The following is a 17,149-nucleotide window of genomic DNA, read 5'->3' as shown; positions in this document are numbered from 1 at the left end:
TTCGAAGAATTGTTTAAAGTTTTCAAAGAATTGTCTAAAGCCGCTTTCATTCATAGTATACACACTTTACCTGTGTATCAAATATACTAGATTCTTTCGATTTAACGACGTTGAAAAGGCAGAGGTGCGTGTTTTCCAGGTGACTCATGGCTTTATGTGTAATTCCCATCACGGGTATTTCCCTCCCACTGTGCGTATAATCGTTACACGCTACTTCGTCTGGACCCACAGTGGATTACAGTCGTAGAAGGTGTCTGTTAATCAAGATTGGACAAGCAGCGAGAAGAAACGAAAACAAACTACGATGGACCTGTACGCTAACAGTTGGCAAATATGTGTTAGTGGTGTCACTGAATCTGGTGGTAACATCATCATTGAATTGAACACGGTAAATACAAATGTAAAGGTCACATTTTCACCGCCGCTATATATTTTGAAATGAGCCATCCTCTGGAACAATTCTGGTCGACATGTAAACAGTCAGCTAATGACAGATCCAGTTTTACACGTGTAATGTAACATTCTCGGGAAATATATACGGAGAGTTGTTACAATTATTCTCTTTCACTTTTAAAACGAAAGTTACCAGGTGATATTTTACTAAGCATAATACAAATATCTGTCCGAGTACTCGCCTCTATCATTGTTTTGTGGAGCGTGTTCAGCGATAAATCGATCACACACCCTGTAGTTGACAACAATATTTAGAAATGAAATCAGGCCAGTGATAGAGTCGAGTGTGGTTGGTTTTACATGTAGAATTTTAGCCGAGTAGAGTAACGTCAAACATCACCTATAGGGTAATGACTACTCAACACTTTTTCACTCAGCATAGTTTCTAACCAGTTACGTACATGCATCTGTGATTATCAGACAATCTTGACATCATGGCATCAAATGAATCGTACATCTGTTGAACTGTTCAATTTCTTGGAACGGATTCACGTGCAAACATTACATTTTTGGTTCCGAAATCAGAGTCAGAGCTGAGATTAAAGGTGAACGTTTCCCGAGTTCTCTGGATATATCAAAAATGGTCGACAGTGTCTGGAAATACTAACGGCGACGTCCAGTAGATTAGATTTCCCGTAAAGGTGACCAATGAACTCGCTGTTACCATGTGTCAGATTTGAGGACTTGAATTCACATCCTAAATATGACAAATACAGCTTGCTTTCTATACAGATTTCTTGAAATACAGTGTGTAATATTATACTAATTCTGTATTTACCGAACGTGGAGAGGAGAATTTTAATTTTTATATTGAATCTTTTATTTTTCTAAGAACAGAAGGCAACTGTGGACGATCTAATGAGGAAAATAAGCGGATACAGTTCACTGCCAGTGGATTCTTGGAGGATTATATACGGCGGACAAGAAATACATCACTTGCGAGAACGACGTCTGTCCGACTACGGTGTTGGAGATTACTCTACGCTGACAGTAGTTCAAAGTGGCCGTTCCGATTCTGAATGGCGGGTGAAGATATTACGAGAATGTCCCAAAAAGATAATATCCAGTGTGAGCAACTGTCCAACTTTTCGTGCCTGTCCCACCTGTACTGTTATTATCGAACATGAAAGTGGATGTAGAGAGATGGTGTGTCGTTGTGGACTGAAGTTCTGTTTTATCTGTCTGAAGACGGCTGCGCGCAATTCGTCTCTACCTTGTGGAGGACACAGCACTGGTGATATAGCGCCACTCCAATGTTAGATTAAATTAATGTAGACAGGGTATACATCATCGCGTTATTTATAGCTATTTGAAATGAGTACATTGTTAACAATTCTTTGTATCCAAAAACCTTTTATTCTAACATTTTCTTACATGTTTTTTGTCTGTTTTGCCTGTACATGGAATTCGAAGGCCTTTCTGTGCCAACGAGATATTTTGAATAAAACTGACTAGGAGTTAATAATTATGTCGTATGTTATCAATTTGTTTGACTTTTGCGTCAAAATATGCATGTGAAAGTGAAAATGTTTTAGCCAAAATGTCACTAATTATCATTATGAATGTTATGTGGGCCATGCTGTCCCTAGATTGACCTTGACTTTGTTTAGATTGTTATCGTTTGGTGAAGGTAGGAAGGGAGCTGACAATTCTTAAATTGTTACAGTTGAGTAAAACCTTCAAACAGCATACACACGTGAGAGGCTGGTATGAAAATGTATTTTTATGCTATGATGTATATGAATGTAAGATTGGCAGTAAACATACAATCAAAAGGAAATTGATAATGACAATATAATATATGAATACCAGTGTTCAGTTTTATTAAATAATGATTGAAGTTCAGTGATGTGGACAGATAAAAATTACTCAGTTTGAGGCAATCAGTGACATGCAGATACTCGGTTTGATCTCTGTTTTTAACATTTTCATTTTGCTAATTCCAGGAAATCTGACGTCATTGTTCATTTGTGAAAAATAATGTGTACTTAGGGGGTTCATTTGACAGCCGGCGACGACATTTTGTAAGGTTCGCTTGCTCTTTTTTGATCGTTGCTTCCATTGTTAGTGCTTATAAATATAAAGTATAGGTGGATACTGTGCTTTTCAATCAACGGGGATTTTGAAATTGTGTCAAATCGCCGCCCCCCCCCCCCCCTCCGATCCACCGTGGCTAGCCATCCTGGTCGCAAATGACAATTTTGTGGCGTAATGTTATTTGAGATGTTATATTAACATTGTTATACCTACTGAACACGGAATTGACCGTACACATGAAATAGTGAAAGTAGAACAAAAGACAAAAACATTATCTTCCTTGCACAAACTTTACCATGTCGACATAAGAGTACTTTGACCCTTTGATGGTTACCCTGATGGTTATTAGCAGTGTACAAATATTCATTGATGAGAAATAAACTATCATTTCATTACAAATGTCCCACCTGACACTTTTGTTACTTTTGGTAAAAAATATGTGTCCATGGTTCATCCAGTGGGGTGACCTTTGAACCTGCATTTGGATTCTAATCATAGTATGTAGATTTTCATAACACAAACATTGAGGCGTACAATATGTGTATATTGGTTAACGTAAACATTTATTACACGCACACACATACTAAATATTCATATTGTATTTAGAACAAAAAAATCAGACGAATCCACTTATACAATTGTAACAGCTCGTTGCGTAGCTGTCCCCCTGCGCTAAGCCTGGGCGAAAAGCCAATCATTTGTCAGTCAACAGCTATATCTTTAAATCTGTCATCCACTCCACTGGTATCGTTCAGACATTACATGCGCGTCCTCCTGTCGCATGGGGGCGTGCTTCATGTTTCGGGTGTTTATAGTTTCTCTCTTTGATTGTTCGAAACGTCATATAAAAATAATGATGACACGTAATTATTCAAAAAATAATATTTTTTTTACATAGGATGTAAATGACGTCAACGAATATAATCAAGGACAAACATGTATGTATGTATGTATGTATGTATGTATGTATGTATGCATGTATGCATGTATGCATGTATGCATGTGTGTATGTATGTATGTATGTATGTATGTATGTATGTATGTGTGTGTGTGTATGTATGTATATGTGTGTGTATGTATGTATGTATGTATGTATGTATGTATGCATGTGTGTGTATGTATGTGTGTATGTATGTATGTATGTATGTATGTATGTATGTATGTATGTATGTATGTATGCATGTGTATGTATGTATGTATGTATGTATGTATGTATGTATGTATGTATGTATGTGTATGTATGTATGTATGTATGTATGTATGTATGTATGTATGTGTATGTATAATGCTATAACTTCAATATAAATGTTTTGAAATAATAGTGAAGTGTAAATAATGTTCGTCTCACAAACTATTTTAGCCAAGTGTAATGTCAGTGAAAATTCCCCTAACTTCAATTGAAAAACCATAGCCAAGACATATCCGCTGACCAATGACGTAATCGATAGGCTGAATGGTCGATTCGATTTTTGACTTTATTTGCTAATTAGTTGTTATTTTGCTTAATTTGTTAGTTGGTAGTTTTTGTGGGTTTATATTGTTCTCTCAGCTTTTTGCAATTGTTTCTTTGACGTTTGTCTATTGCTTTATAAATCGAATTGTAAAGAGACGATTACTAAAATGAATGACTTGGCGATTCCTCTTATCTGTATATATCACTGAATTCATTTATTTGACAAAGTAGCCGACTTGCTTTCGTTACTTAGTATATATTCTTCATAGTTCTGTATTTCTTAATATTGTCAATTCAATAGCCCTACCCCCCCCCCGATTCAAACAAGTGTAGGGATTTTTGCAAATCTTTCTAATGAGAAGTTTGGTATCTCTAACACTATATATCTACTAGCGATCTACTCGGAGCCTGGTATTTTGGTTTGGATGGGGGCAACTGTGCATGGACTATTGTAAGACCCGCACTGGTATTCTCCGTTGCTTTCACTTGGTGCTTTCAAACAGATGAAACAGAATCTCTGACCACAGGTACACGCCATGTGTTTACAGGCCTTCTCGTGCTCGATCAGCATTCCACAGCCTGGGCAAGCTCGACGAGACGGACAGTCATCTACACCAACGATGTTCTTCTTCGGGCACTCCTGTAGGATCTTCAACCTCGGATCTTTACCGCTGCAGACAGTGTTTCCGCATTGAGTAATGCTACCCTTCGTCTTCCATTCATGTAGACAATACCAGCAAAACTCGAACATCGTGCCTTTTTGTTTGTGGCAGATTATGCAGACGACTCGGTGATTTTTCTTGTCTACCCTCTCGCAGAGTGTCTTGCACTGGGGACATTCCTGTATGCCCTGAGCTTTGCGGAGATAATTGGTAGCGATTGATGTTTCGAATCTCTTCTTCTCACCGGGGGAAAGTACAGCAAGACGACGTACATCTACGTATTCCCATTCTTTCTGACAGAATTCATTGCCATCGGGACTGATGTAGGGGCACAGAAAACGATATTTGCCGGCAGTGAGCAGACTTGCGCAGTAGGCTGTAAGAGACTCTGGTCCGATGGCATGACCACAAGGCATCTTAGCTCGCTTGTTCTGCTTGTCGTCGTCCCACGTGATCATATCAGGATCGTCGGTGAGCTCTACATCTTCATCGAGAGGTTTGTTCCTGAAAGAAACCAAACCCACCCAACTCGGTGGCGGATCTTGTCCACTATTCGGATCAGCACCACCGTGAAGCCGTAAAACAACAAATAAGTTAGAGTTGTTTTCGATGTAGTAGTCGGAAAGATGTTTCCCCTGACCAGCTTCTAACTGCTTACTGCCAAACTGCACCCGTTGTAGTATTGTACGTTAACAGGGATGCCATTCTTTTCACTTATTTTACGCAGGAGGTCATCAACTGTTGCATCCTGTAAAAAAAAAAAAAATAAGTATACTTGTTACCACTTAAATATGGAATACTGTTTTGTACTGTACTGGTAATTTTCTCTTATACTACATGGCCATACAATATACATGAATCAACAACAACAAAATGCACACAGATGGTCATAAACACAAACGTTGACTTGAACAAAAACCGTTCATTTCTTTCAATGGTGTAATGTAGAGTGGGGAAGTATATTTCATCCAGATCTATTAAATAGTGACGTAGTTGTGTGTACAAAGTCGAAAATATAAACATAAGAGTCATGTGACAAGTATACAGGCTGATTATACAGGCCGTTGGATTAGTCAGATCTCGGCCTGATTCCTGGGCATATATTATTCTGGATAGATTGGGATAGCTGACATAGGATGCCTTGTGGTCATGCCATCGGACCAGAGTCTCTTACAGCCTACTGCGCAAGTCTGCTCACTGCCGGCAAATATCGTTTTCTGTGCCCCTACATCAGTCCCGATGGCAATGAATTCTGTCAGAAAGAATGGGAATACGTAGATGTACGTCGTCTTGCTGTATATATATATATACAAATGCATGTAAGACTGACAATTTGTAAATTATTGTAAAGAGTATTGTCGACAGATCACTTTCTTATGTTCGATGTAATAACGTCACAATGTAGAGAGGATTTTTTTTATTTAAAAAAATTGAAATGGCAATTTGCTTTAAGTCAAATTGGACTGGTGAGCCTAGACTGCTATAATGTCACAGATTCAAAGATTAAATGGTTCACAAAGGTCAAGGGTTCAAACATGCACACCGGGATGCAAATGGCCGACCAGTCGATTACTGACCACGACATTGTCAACCAATTGTATCAACATAAAGCACTTCATACTTTACCATGACACAAATATCTAAATAGGTATTTGATATCGTTTAAGTGCAAAGTATCTTTACAACGTTGAGGACTATTTACTGAAAATAATTTTTTTGTGTGTACAACATGAACTGTTGCGTGGCAACTTACAAGCTCGTAGAGTCAATCAAAACCACATTGAATGTATATAACAGTTACCACTCAATATACAGTTGGTCAATTCGAAAATTAATCATATTTGACAAATGTCAGCAACACGACTATGGTATTAATAACCGCGGCGACATACAGACAACTCATTTTCGTCCACGAAGATACTCAACAATGCTACTGAAACCAATATACATGTCACCCCTTGGTAAATGCATTGGTGACCATGCGTGTATTTCTAACAAAGGTTTTGTTATGTGATTTTGTTAAAGACACTTATTAACGACCTAGCTACATACCAACACTGTATTCACCTAACCATCAACACATTAATTGTAAAGGAACTATGTGCCGATGACCCACGATAACACTGTACGTGTATTGAGTTCTAAAGTCAGTTCACCGTCTGAGTTATTGGGTTTTCCAAATTCAAAATGACAAACGTATTTATCGGTTCGATCACCCCTCCATTTGCGTTCAAAGTATACTTTTATTTGAAAACACAAGATTTACTAGAGTAGAATGCGTGTCTCTATATGTTCATGGGTATAAATGCTCTTTGTATATGTATGTATGTGTGTATGTATGTATGTATGTGTGTATGTATGTATGTGTGTGTGTGTGTGTGTGTGTGTACGTGTGTGCACGTGTGCGCGCGCGCATAAACGGTAGAGTTGACGAGATGGCATGTTGGATAGATTGCTTAACAGGCCTTTCCTTCAGTGTTCGTTCATACTTATCCATTAACGCATACTTTCATTCATCCGTTATTTGATCCATTCATTTATTCGTTCGTTCGTTCGTTCGTTTATTTATTTATTTATTTATCTATTTATTCATTCATTCATTCATTCATTTATTCATTCATTCTGCTAGTTTGTCAGTCAGCGCAGCCAGTCATCAGTCAGTCAGTCAGTCGGTCGGACAGACAGACAGACAGACAGACAGACAGACAGACAGACAGTATTCTTTGCTCTTTTAGGGGTATACCGTTCTTTTCGCTCACCTTCCTTAAAAGGTCGTCAACGCTGGCATCCTGTATGGAATGTCAATATAATTTACAATGTCATAAAATGTAAACATACTACATGTATATTTTGATAATGTAATAAAATGTCAGCTTTACATCTGCCACCTTCTACAACTACCAACACCAAAATCACACTTGCTAAGCAATCGCAGTCTTGTTATTAATAGTAAAATACATACATATTTTGCTAATTCAATGAATTCCTCTCAGTGAATTTGCGAACGTCATAATATATATATATATATATATATATATACATATATGATTTTTGAACTTACCTTGTGAATGTTGATTGTTTGCACGCCTCCTTGAATACCATGAAGAAACAATTGCCACATATTAGGATCGTGCCCATTAGACATGGTGATTGAAAGATTTGTCTAAACTTTTACCACAGTACTAGTAAGTCTGTTGCCTTTAAATTGGTATAGTCCCAGACATAGGCGGTGTTTGAGATATATTACATGTAATATATCTTTTTGCATAGGTTGCAGGGTTTTTTTGCTGGGATTCCCCTGTATGTCACCACCACTATTCATACCTTATCACAAGTTCTACTTCCGTCTCCAAAATATAGTTCGTATATTTGCTGTCCCCTATCATTCTTCAAAGTTTGATGCCATCATTCAAGAAATGTTATATTTTCTAATAGCTTTATATTTTGAAATTAGACTCTCCTTAAACAAGTGGATTTTCCCCCATATATTAATTAAATTTTCTGTTTCCCCCGCGGTTTGATACAATGTTAAATGGCACACAAAGCAAGTACATCGTTCACTATACTCGAGTACCCTTCCTGTCAGAACACAATACCGTGTAATGAACTCTTCTACGAAATAGGCCTTTCACCTGGTCATATATTTCGTCAGAACTGTGTTTCTACGAAAACAGATCTAGAAACGAAAATACACAGACCTACAAAGATAAGTCTGCAAGTCAAGTGTAATCCCATCATACACACATAAGAACGATTTGGGGACAAACACTGATATGAACTTTCAAAAACAGCTCACTGGCAGGTAAGGGTGATTATGTTGCTTTGTAAGTGTAGGAAGCATTGCCATGCCATACAACAGCAATATTTATTATCGCTGAGTGGACTGAATAATTGTGTTCAATTAACTTTTATCGTTCGACATAATTTGAAGTATTGTGTTGACATCGAACAATCTATATCGCGGTGTTGTCACATACAAATACCATTGTACACATATGTTTTCGGCATTATTGTGTTGTTCAGAAGAACTCGCGTTTGCGCATGCTCTGTCGCGGACGAACTATTTGTCTTGAACTTTGAATATACCATTATTCACCTAGCGGTATTGCTACTGTGGAATGATGGTTATTTTTGACTAGAGTACATTTATATGTGCAACAAAAATGAACAAAGTCTAACATATAGCAATTCCAACAACTCATTTACACGTGTGTCATTCTGTCACGGTGTTTGGCTAACTCTGCTATTTTTTAGAGCAACTGAACTTTAACCGTTCACTGGTTCAGAAGTATCGTTAGCAAACACGTACATGGTATATACGTATCTCTATCAATGCCTGTGTGTAGGGGTGTGTGGGTGTGGGTGTGACAGTATGTGTTTGACTATGTGTGTGTCGTGAAACAACTGAAAGTCCAAAACTGCTGGACGGATTTTCATTGGTATTTGGTGAAAAAGTTAATTGGAGAAGTTGGTTTAGAAATTAATCAAAACAACAGAATACGAATTGACTTTTTATAGAAGAGCCAATAAAATTACTCAAAATAAAAAAAAATGCCAGGATGATCAGTTATGATATATGTTGGATGTATACCTACCTATGGATATCTTGTAACTGTTGTCATAAAAATTATGCAATCCTTAATATGCAAATTAGGTTAACAAAATCCTGAAATCTAAACATAAACTTAGCGACCCCGTGTAGTTTTATATTTAGTAGGAATGCAGGAAATGCAAGATGCTAAATTTAGACTAAAATGAATTTTAATAGCATGCTAAATCTTTTCTCCACCTTCAAGATTACGGAAGGAGTTAGCCGCTGTACAAAAGTCTCAACCATGTGGTATTAACGTCTACGTTCCTTCTGATGACATAACCGTATGGAATGCTGATATAAACGGTCCTGATGATTCGCTGTATGAAGGCAAGTATAACGAATGCTACATTTTCTCTACACTGTCCCATTTGCAATGAGTCATGTCAACTACTGCACTGTTCTATTAAATTGTAAATTGTTACCCATGTGCAATTTTACTTTGATTCGTTCACTACGTGTTTTGGGATGACTTGGACCTTAAGTTTAATTTCTGAAAATAATAAAAGGGAAGATACTATATCAAACGTGTTACCCTGCAAGCAAACTAAATTTGTTATGGGGATGGAGGCGTTCATGTATTGTTACTCTTTTTCAAATGTTGGGAATTCAATGCCAAGGTTACTGGTATTAGTGTTACAAACAAATGAATGTTGAAATCTTTCTTTTCTCCTTATTTTTTCAGGTGGGAAATTCACAGTTCGGATTTCGTTTACGTATCCTTCTTCATTTGTATGTATGTATGTATGTATGTATGTATGTATGTATGTACATGTATGTATGTATGTATGTATGTATGTATGTATGTATGTATGTATGTATGTATGTATGTATGTATGTATGTATGTATGTATGTATGTATGTATGTATGTACATGTATGTATGTATGTATGTATGTATGTATGTATGTATGTATGTATGTATGTATGTATGTACATGTATGTATGTATGTATGTATGTATGTATGTATGTATGTATGTATGTATGTATGTATGTATGTATGTATGTATGTACATGTATGTATGTATGTATGTATGTATGTATGTATGTATGTATGTATGTATGTATGTATGTATGTATGTATGTATGTATGTATGTATGTATGTATGTATGTATGTATGTACATGTATGTATGTATGTATGTATGTATGTATGTATGTATGTATGTATGTATGTACATGTATGTATGTATGTATGTATGTATGTATGTATGTATGTATGTATGTATGTATGTATGTATGTATGTATGTATGTATGTATGTACATGTATGTATGTATGTATGTATGTATGTATGTATGTATGTATGTATGTATGTATGTATGTATGAATGCATGCATGTATGTTCGTGTATGTGTGTGTTTGTGTTTGTGTTCATAACATGTGTTATAGGGTAACGATTACTGTGCGTGATTTGAATATAACTACTACATATTATATATTATATAATTATAGTCTGAGATGGCAAAACATAATATGACATATCCATACTACATAATCCATTGGAGAACGACCGAACGGACAGGTCGATCGAGCGATAGATTGAGAAATCGAAGAAAGTATAGTATATTAAATGTCACAAGAGAATACAGATAATATGCAAATGACCAAGGAATAACTTATTTACTTCGAGATATTTTCTATTCCATGAGTACTCGATAAGTTTACAAAATACTGGTGCATTTTAGTCGATCACTTTTGTATTTTCGCTTCATCATTTATACATGTACTTGTGTTATCCTTAATTTAAGCCAATCATTATAGTGGGAATTATCCATATGAGGCACCAACGGTAAATATCCATATCACGTGATTCAAATGTCAAGTGACATCAAGCAATAGTATTGATGAGCCCATCCGATAGACCTGACAACGTCTATAGCATGATAACATTACTATGCAAGATGAAGTTTTGAAAAGATTTTGAAAACAAATTCGTTTATTACAAGGTGTTTGTTCTACAAATATGAGTGCAATTCAGGCAATTTTTGAAGTCGCTTTTAATGAAATAAAAAGTTAAAAGACCGTTCTTATTTTTCAACATCTACAGATTCATTTCCTGACACCAATTTACCACCTCAATGTCAGTCAGAAGACAGGACAAATGTGTTTTGGATTTCTAGCTTCTGATAAGTGGTCACCTGCAGGAAGCGTGGAACAAGTTCTAAGAGCTATCTACTCAACGCTGATCAAACCAGAAGAACAAAATTCATTCGATCACGATGTACTAAACAATTATCATCATTACAGATGGGATTATGACTCGATGGCACAAGAAAGTGCAGGCAAGGCTAAATAAAAGATGAAGATTCAATTTGATAGACATTTGACGGTCGGTCAGAGAGAGAGAGAGAGACAGACAGACAGACAGACAGACAGACAGACAGACAGACAGACAGACAGACAGACAGACATACAGACAGACAGACAGACAGACAGACAGACAGACAGACAGACAGAGTAAACATGTTTGTCATTTAGAACGTATAACATTTCACATGTCAGAGTCCATTGAAAGAATTAAGGTGATTGATTCTAGATTCTAGTGTAGGCCATACAAAGAGTAGTTGTTAAGTATTATGGTATGGCATTTCTTTACTAAATAAAGTACATGTTTTAAAACGGTATTTGTTTTGATTGCTTTATTTCCCTTTCTTTCCAGTCCAATGACAACGTAAACAACGTAAGCTGCTAATAGTTCTTACACATACCTACATACATGCCTGCCTGCCTGCCTGCCTGCCTACCTACCTACCTACCTACCTACCTACCTACCTACCTACCTACCTACCTACCTACCTACATACATACATACATACATACATACATACATACATACATACTTGCGAGAGGGGGTGTTCTATTTGCATCTCGAATTTTCTATTAAATCATCAATGTCATACTCAACTCTTCAATGAACTATTCTGAAAGTCGTGTTTGTTTTCTTAAAAAGCTTCGAAAATATCTGGTATATCAAAGGAGGACATGATACAGTTAGTAAAATGACTTGTGTAAGAATCATTTCGTAACCGAAACTCAGTGATAACCATCGGCCACCTCCGATGATAATCTAGTAACATCGGTGTTTGCATGTATAGCCATTCTGTAGACATGTTCTGGAATATTAAAATCAGTACGTGTTGTTTTGGTATAAAGCAAGTAAATATGTAGACAGATAATAGTTATTGCATTATGGAATGTACTAGATAAACACACTGTATATGTGAGCTATAATACTGCGTGGCATGCAAAATGTAGACAGAATCTTGAGCTGTGCAGGACAAGTCTCGCTAAGTCTCGTTGTGATCTCGTGGTACCACTACAGAATACCAGTAATGTTGTTTACTTTCTGCATCAAGATGTTCTTCATGGATTGTATGCCGTTAGATTCCGCTTGCAGGCAGGCTTTTACTTTCAACCAATACGGTAGAGTTGCGGGGTTCTTGAAACCGTTAGGACCACCGTTGTGGATACGAGAGAAATCTTCACAGGTCGGGTCTCTACCAATGCGTGCCTTGGTGGCGTAACGTGCCTCATAGCCCTGCACGGCGTTAGCAGAACATTGCCAGTCAGCTGTACACTTCAGCCAACCTAGAGTAAAAAAAAAGAAACCATGCAAATTAAATGGTCTAACAGATATCAAAATGTGAATGTGTTCTTGCCAAAAAACGTAGTCGGATTATTTACATATATACTAATAAGCTTAAGTTACATGTGTATTTAATTCGAAAAAAACCCCACATGAACCAAATTACATCATCTAGAAATTATTTGTTTTTAATAGTAGATAAAACATTACGGTTATGAGCATGATGAGTAACCACTTTTAATTCTGTACGTGTCAACTATTTTACTATCATCGTTTAGCGAACTGAGGTCATCCTGAAGTGGAAGACGTGCCACAGTTAATTTAATTTACAGAAATCGTGTCCGCACTCATAACTGTCTACATAACATAGTTTACACTTGTCTTATAAATCATACCAACACTGTATACATGTATGAAATCCAGTTTGTTAAGAATTACACATTTAAACGAAAATTACAGAAGATTTCGTCTTAGCTTGCAAATACTATTAAATGAATAATGCATCATCATGATCAGTGTGACTGATAACCAGGTTTCATGTTGAGATAGCCCACAGATCTAGACAAGGCCAGGAAGAAATGTCTTCCTTTTCTGTGGATAGACACAATAATGATAACACACAAACATCCTTTACACAGTGTCTGCTCTGTATTTTGTTGTTATTTTGTTTCTGTTATCATTAACAAAATACAGGGCAGGCACCTATAAGGAATGTTTGTGTGTTATCTTTATTACGTCTGTCTCAAAATGAAACCTTGCTTGTTATCAGTCTCACTGATCTTGATACATCGTTTACTCGCAGTAATAGCGTTTGCATATGCTAAGACGAAATCTTCTATAATAATATTGATAAAAATGAACATACTTTTTACTACATACATAATGTTTATATACACTAAAGTATGCTTTTATTGAACGGAGGAAATCTGTGGCAACACCATTAATATTACTGCTCTCGTGTATGATGTGAAAACGCCTCCATACATGGATGCATGATTATGTGAACCAGAGCTTGCACGAATATCAGAGTTCCTGTCCTGACCTATCTGATAGCATGCATCACAACTTACTTCCCATTAGATCGCCCCCTTTCAGCCGGGCATCTTGCCAGTAGGGCTGCTTTATCTGGTAGGGACCACACGAATAACTACCTACATCCATATTACAGTGACTGTAGGCACCACTTCCATGTTGTGGCATTTTACATCCTGTCTCAACAATACAGATACAACCCAAGCAGTTCGATGGCACGTTGCCAGCAACGGCTGTAATATGAAAATAATTTTTTATAAAGACAAAATTCTGAAATTTGAAGGCAATTTGTATGTCAGAAAAACGATTATCAAATTAGAATCCTTGCATTTCGAATGACTTGCATAATACCAGGGACGTATAAACACGTGTTTTCCCAGATATTAATACGATCATGGCAATATTGTTCAAATCTTAGAGAGCCCTCACAGGTGAAAATAATACCTACTGCATGCCGTAGCGATTTGGTAATTACACAAACTATTCCAAGCAATGGATCAATATGGACACTGCCTTTTAGAGACACAAATATATGGCAATGCCATGAGGTCAAGTTCAGATACGATGGGAGTGATCCCAGGTCTCACTATTGAGGCGAGTGGCCATGATCAAGACAAACCCATCCCTATCAGTATTCGTGCATCAAGTGAAAGCGTAATAATTGTGCCGTTCTCTTGCACGTGTTTCTTGTGATGTGGTTCGGCCTTAGTGGCGATGATTTGGTATAATGATGACATGATATGATTCGTTCTCATGTAACAATACAAATGTAATTTATTTCATATGATGACACCCCTTGCGGAGAATAACTATATATACATTATATATAGTATCATTCTGGATGAAAGTGTTCTAGGAAAAAGACGACATATGACTCATCTAAAGCTTGCTTTTACTTTCGAAAGAACAAAGACGAAAACGGATGAAAAGGGGGTAAAAATAACGTTATCTACGAGAACGAGATATTTTCTCATTTAATAACAAATTATACAAGACTTTGCCTCGAGTTCAGATAATGACGAAATTCACTTTTCAGCGTTAGACATAGAAGATTTTATCTACACGATATCATGTTGATAAATATTGTGAACCTAAGTACAATGACACACAACATTTTATGGATAAAGATAATCTATTTTAACATTTCAGGGAAAATATACTTTGGCGGTTTTTTTTTTCATTTACACTAAATAAACAAACCGTGCCATCTGTTGATAAATAAATTGCGTTTTCTTTATATTCAATTTCCATAAATACACTGAGAATTCATCTGGCATGACAGTCACAATTAATTTGGTGCGAAAATTTCAGTAATTTAGTTTCGAGCCAAAATACAGTTCAAAGTACGGTAACAAACTAGGCATTCTATTTTTAGTTATCAACCCTAAATATTTTTCAATTTTATCTCATTTCCCCTTTTTTTTGTTTGTAGTATAATATCATGTTGATGTACTGTGTCACATGGTGAGGTCATGTCAACCACTAACATTAATTATGACAATGTGTTGTATTTATGACAAGCCTATTTGAGACAAACATATAAATAAAGCAACAAAGCAACCCCCCCCCCCCCGTATAGTAAACTTAAATACATGTTCGACAAGCATATAGTTACTTTTAATTCCGTGTGTTTTTTCCCGCACTGATGTGAACTCCTTTCGCAAACGAGCCGGTGGCCTTGAAATAAATTTATAGCATAAAACAACAACAACAACAACAACAACAACAACAACATTAGCATCTTCTTCATGTTCTCTTGAACAAAAAACACTTATTTTGCCTGACTACTAAAACGATATGTTAACTTAACTTTTTGTGAAAAACATTAAAACAAACAAGCTATGCTATTTATCAGAGTTGAAGGATAAGTTTACTTAAATAGAATTAAAAGTGAAAGAGAAAACTGCAATGTTGATGTAGAAGGATATATACTAGGGTGGTATTTTTAGCGGGTTTCTTTTTCAATCGTGTTACTTTTAACAGTAACTCATCTCAAATGATTTTTCGATGGTTTAACTCGGGTGCTGGTCTTTTCGGGACCTGACCGATTCGGCCTGGTCGATTCGGTACCACTACCCTGGTCGTTTCGGGCCGAATCGGTCTGGTCCCGAATCGTCTAGAAAGCGGTTAACTCTTAGCATTTGGGGGATAAGGCAATGGTGTGTTGTGGCGGTGAGTCATTTCGTCGTCTCCACTACAACTATACTGACAGCAGCTAATGGACATCACTCATGCCAAAGTATAACAAATAAACGCGAAAGGCAACGTAATCTTGCTTACCTGTCACGACAGCCAAGGTCAGTATGAGAGCGATACGACCCATCGTACGATACATTCTTTTCGACTTCGTCGAGCACTATCATCGACTACACCAGCACCAAGTGAAATGAGGCAGGCTGGGAGGATTGTAGTATTTGAGTGTCGTACTACTATATCCGGGTCCTCAGCGATGCATATTCTGTCTGATTGGCTTACGTACAAGGAAGTATACGTATATAATGCGTCTGTCAATCCCAACGTGATCAGGTGACGCAACCAAATTTAAACGACTGGATGTTACAATGTATAGGTGTTTTCATTGTTTGATTATTGCGTAAGTTCTACGACGTAATTTTAGATAAGGAAACCTTCAGTGATTACGAGGGAGGAGGGCCAGGGAATGGGGTTCATATTTTGAAAATCGGTTTTCGCCGGAGGGCCATATTTTTAGAAAATGGGAATTGGGTAGGGCGAATTTTACTTTGAATCTATATATCTAACTTTGCATTTATTGTTGCGATTTGTAGCATCACAACAACGCTACCACCGTGCACCGGTGTCACATATTCCACAGCTGCCAGATCCAACCACTGCCACCATTGAGACACACACAACATATGAGTCAAATCGCTGCTGACAACCATGCAGTGGATCAACTATTATTACTTGTTCAGTGTGTGGGGATAGAAGTGGGTCTCACAGGGGTGAGGGGGAAGTGTGGTGAGATATTGGGAGAGTGTGGTGCAATGGGATGTTGACTTAGGACCTGACAATGTCATTAGTGTGATTGGGAATCAAACAAATTCACTGTGGTAGTAATAGCAGTGGTGGTGGTGGTGGTGGTGGTGGTGGTGGTGGTGGTGGTGGTGGTGGTGGTGGTGGTGGTGGTGGTGGTGGTGGTGGTGGTGGGAAACAACCAATGCCTTTAAAGTTCTCAATGTGGTGGCAGAGGTAGGATACAGTCCTTAGGAGTCTGGGATTCGTGTCTCATTTCACGTCTGAAAGTATTCATATTTTTTGAAAGTCACTTTTCACACAATTACAACAGACCAGACCCTCCCTCCCCCGCGCCTGG

At 37.2% G+C, this 17,149-nt stretch overlaps 4 protein-coding genes across 4 annotated transcripts; 2 read left to right on the top strand and 2 right to left on the bottom strand.

Moving 5' to 3' along the window:
- Window positions 1–83: 83 nt before the first annotated feature.
- On the top strand, window positions 84–1,854 carry LOC144441706 (ubiquitin-ribosomal protein eL40 fusion protein-like). The gene is made up of 2 exons (XM_078131114.1): window positions 84–388; window positions 1,291–1,854. Exons 1-2 carry the CDS (start codon window positions 305–307, stop codon window positions 1,711–1,713), a joined length of 507 nt encoding a protein of 168 aa, XP_077987240.1. The 5' UTR covers window positions 84–304; the 3' UTR covers window positions 1,714–1,854.
- Window positions 1,855–4,340: 2,486 nt separating this feature from the next.
- On the bottom strand, window positions 4,341–7,750 carry LOC144434221 (uncharacterized). Its single transcript, XM_078122679.1, has 3 exons — window positions 7,667–7,750; window positions 7,365–7,394; window positions 4,341–5,270 (listed from the first exon to the last, which is right to left on the bottom strand). The coding sequence occupies exons 1-3, from the start codon at window positions 7,748–7,750 to the stop codon at window positions 4,341–4,343; spliced, it is 1,044 nt and encodes a 347-aa protein (XP_077978805.1).
- Window positions 7,751–8,190: 440 nt separating this feature from the next.
- On the top strand, window positions 8,191–11,574 carry LOC144437481 (ubiquitin-conjugating enzyme E2 D4-like). The gene is made up of 5 exons (XM_078126427.1): window positions 8,191–8,407; window positions 9,402–9,526; window positions 9,882–9,912; window positions 10,959–10,986; window positions 11,245–11,574. Exons 1-5 carry the CDS (start codon window positions 8,379–8,381, stop codon window positions 11,491–11,493), a joined length of 462 nt encoding a protein of 153 aa, XP_077982553.1. The 5' UTR covers window positions 8,191–8,378; the 3' UTR covers window positions 11,494–11,574.
- A 444-nt stretch (window positions 11,575–12,018) lies between these two features.
- LOC144437470 (lysozyme-like) lies at window positions 12,019–16,255 on the bottom strand. Its single transcript, XM_078126416.1, has 3 exons — window positions 16,096–16,255; window positions 13,854–14,048; window positions 12,019–12,785 (listed from the first exon to the last, which is right to left on the bottom strand). The coding sequence occupies exons 1-3, from the start codon at window positions 16,148–16,150 to the stop codon at window positions 12,514–12,516; spliced, it is 522 nt and encodes a 173-aa protein (XP_077982542.1). The 5' UTR covers window positions 16,151–16,255; the 3' UTR covers window positions 12,019–12,513.
- Between the last annotated feature and the right edge of the window lie 894 nt (window positions 16,256–17,149).

This window comes from Glandiceps talaboti, chromosome 1, assembly GCF_964340395.1.
Source record: "Glandiceps talaboti chromosome 1, keGlaTala1.1, whole genome shotgun sequence".
NCBI classification, from domain to species: domain Eukaryota; kingdom Metazoa; phylum Hemichordata; class Enteropneusta; family Spengelidae; genus Glandiceps; species Glandiceps talaboti.
The sequence above is the reverse complement of the archived record's forward strand: the minus strand, read 5'-3'. Positions and strand labels throughout refer to the sequence as shown.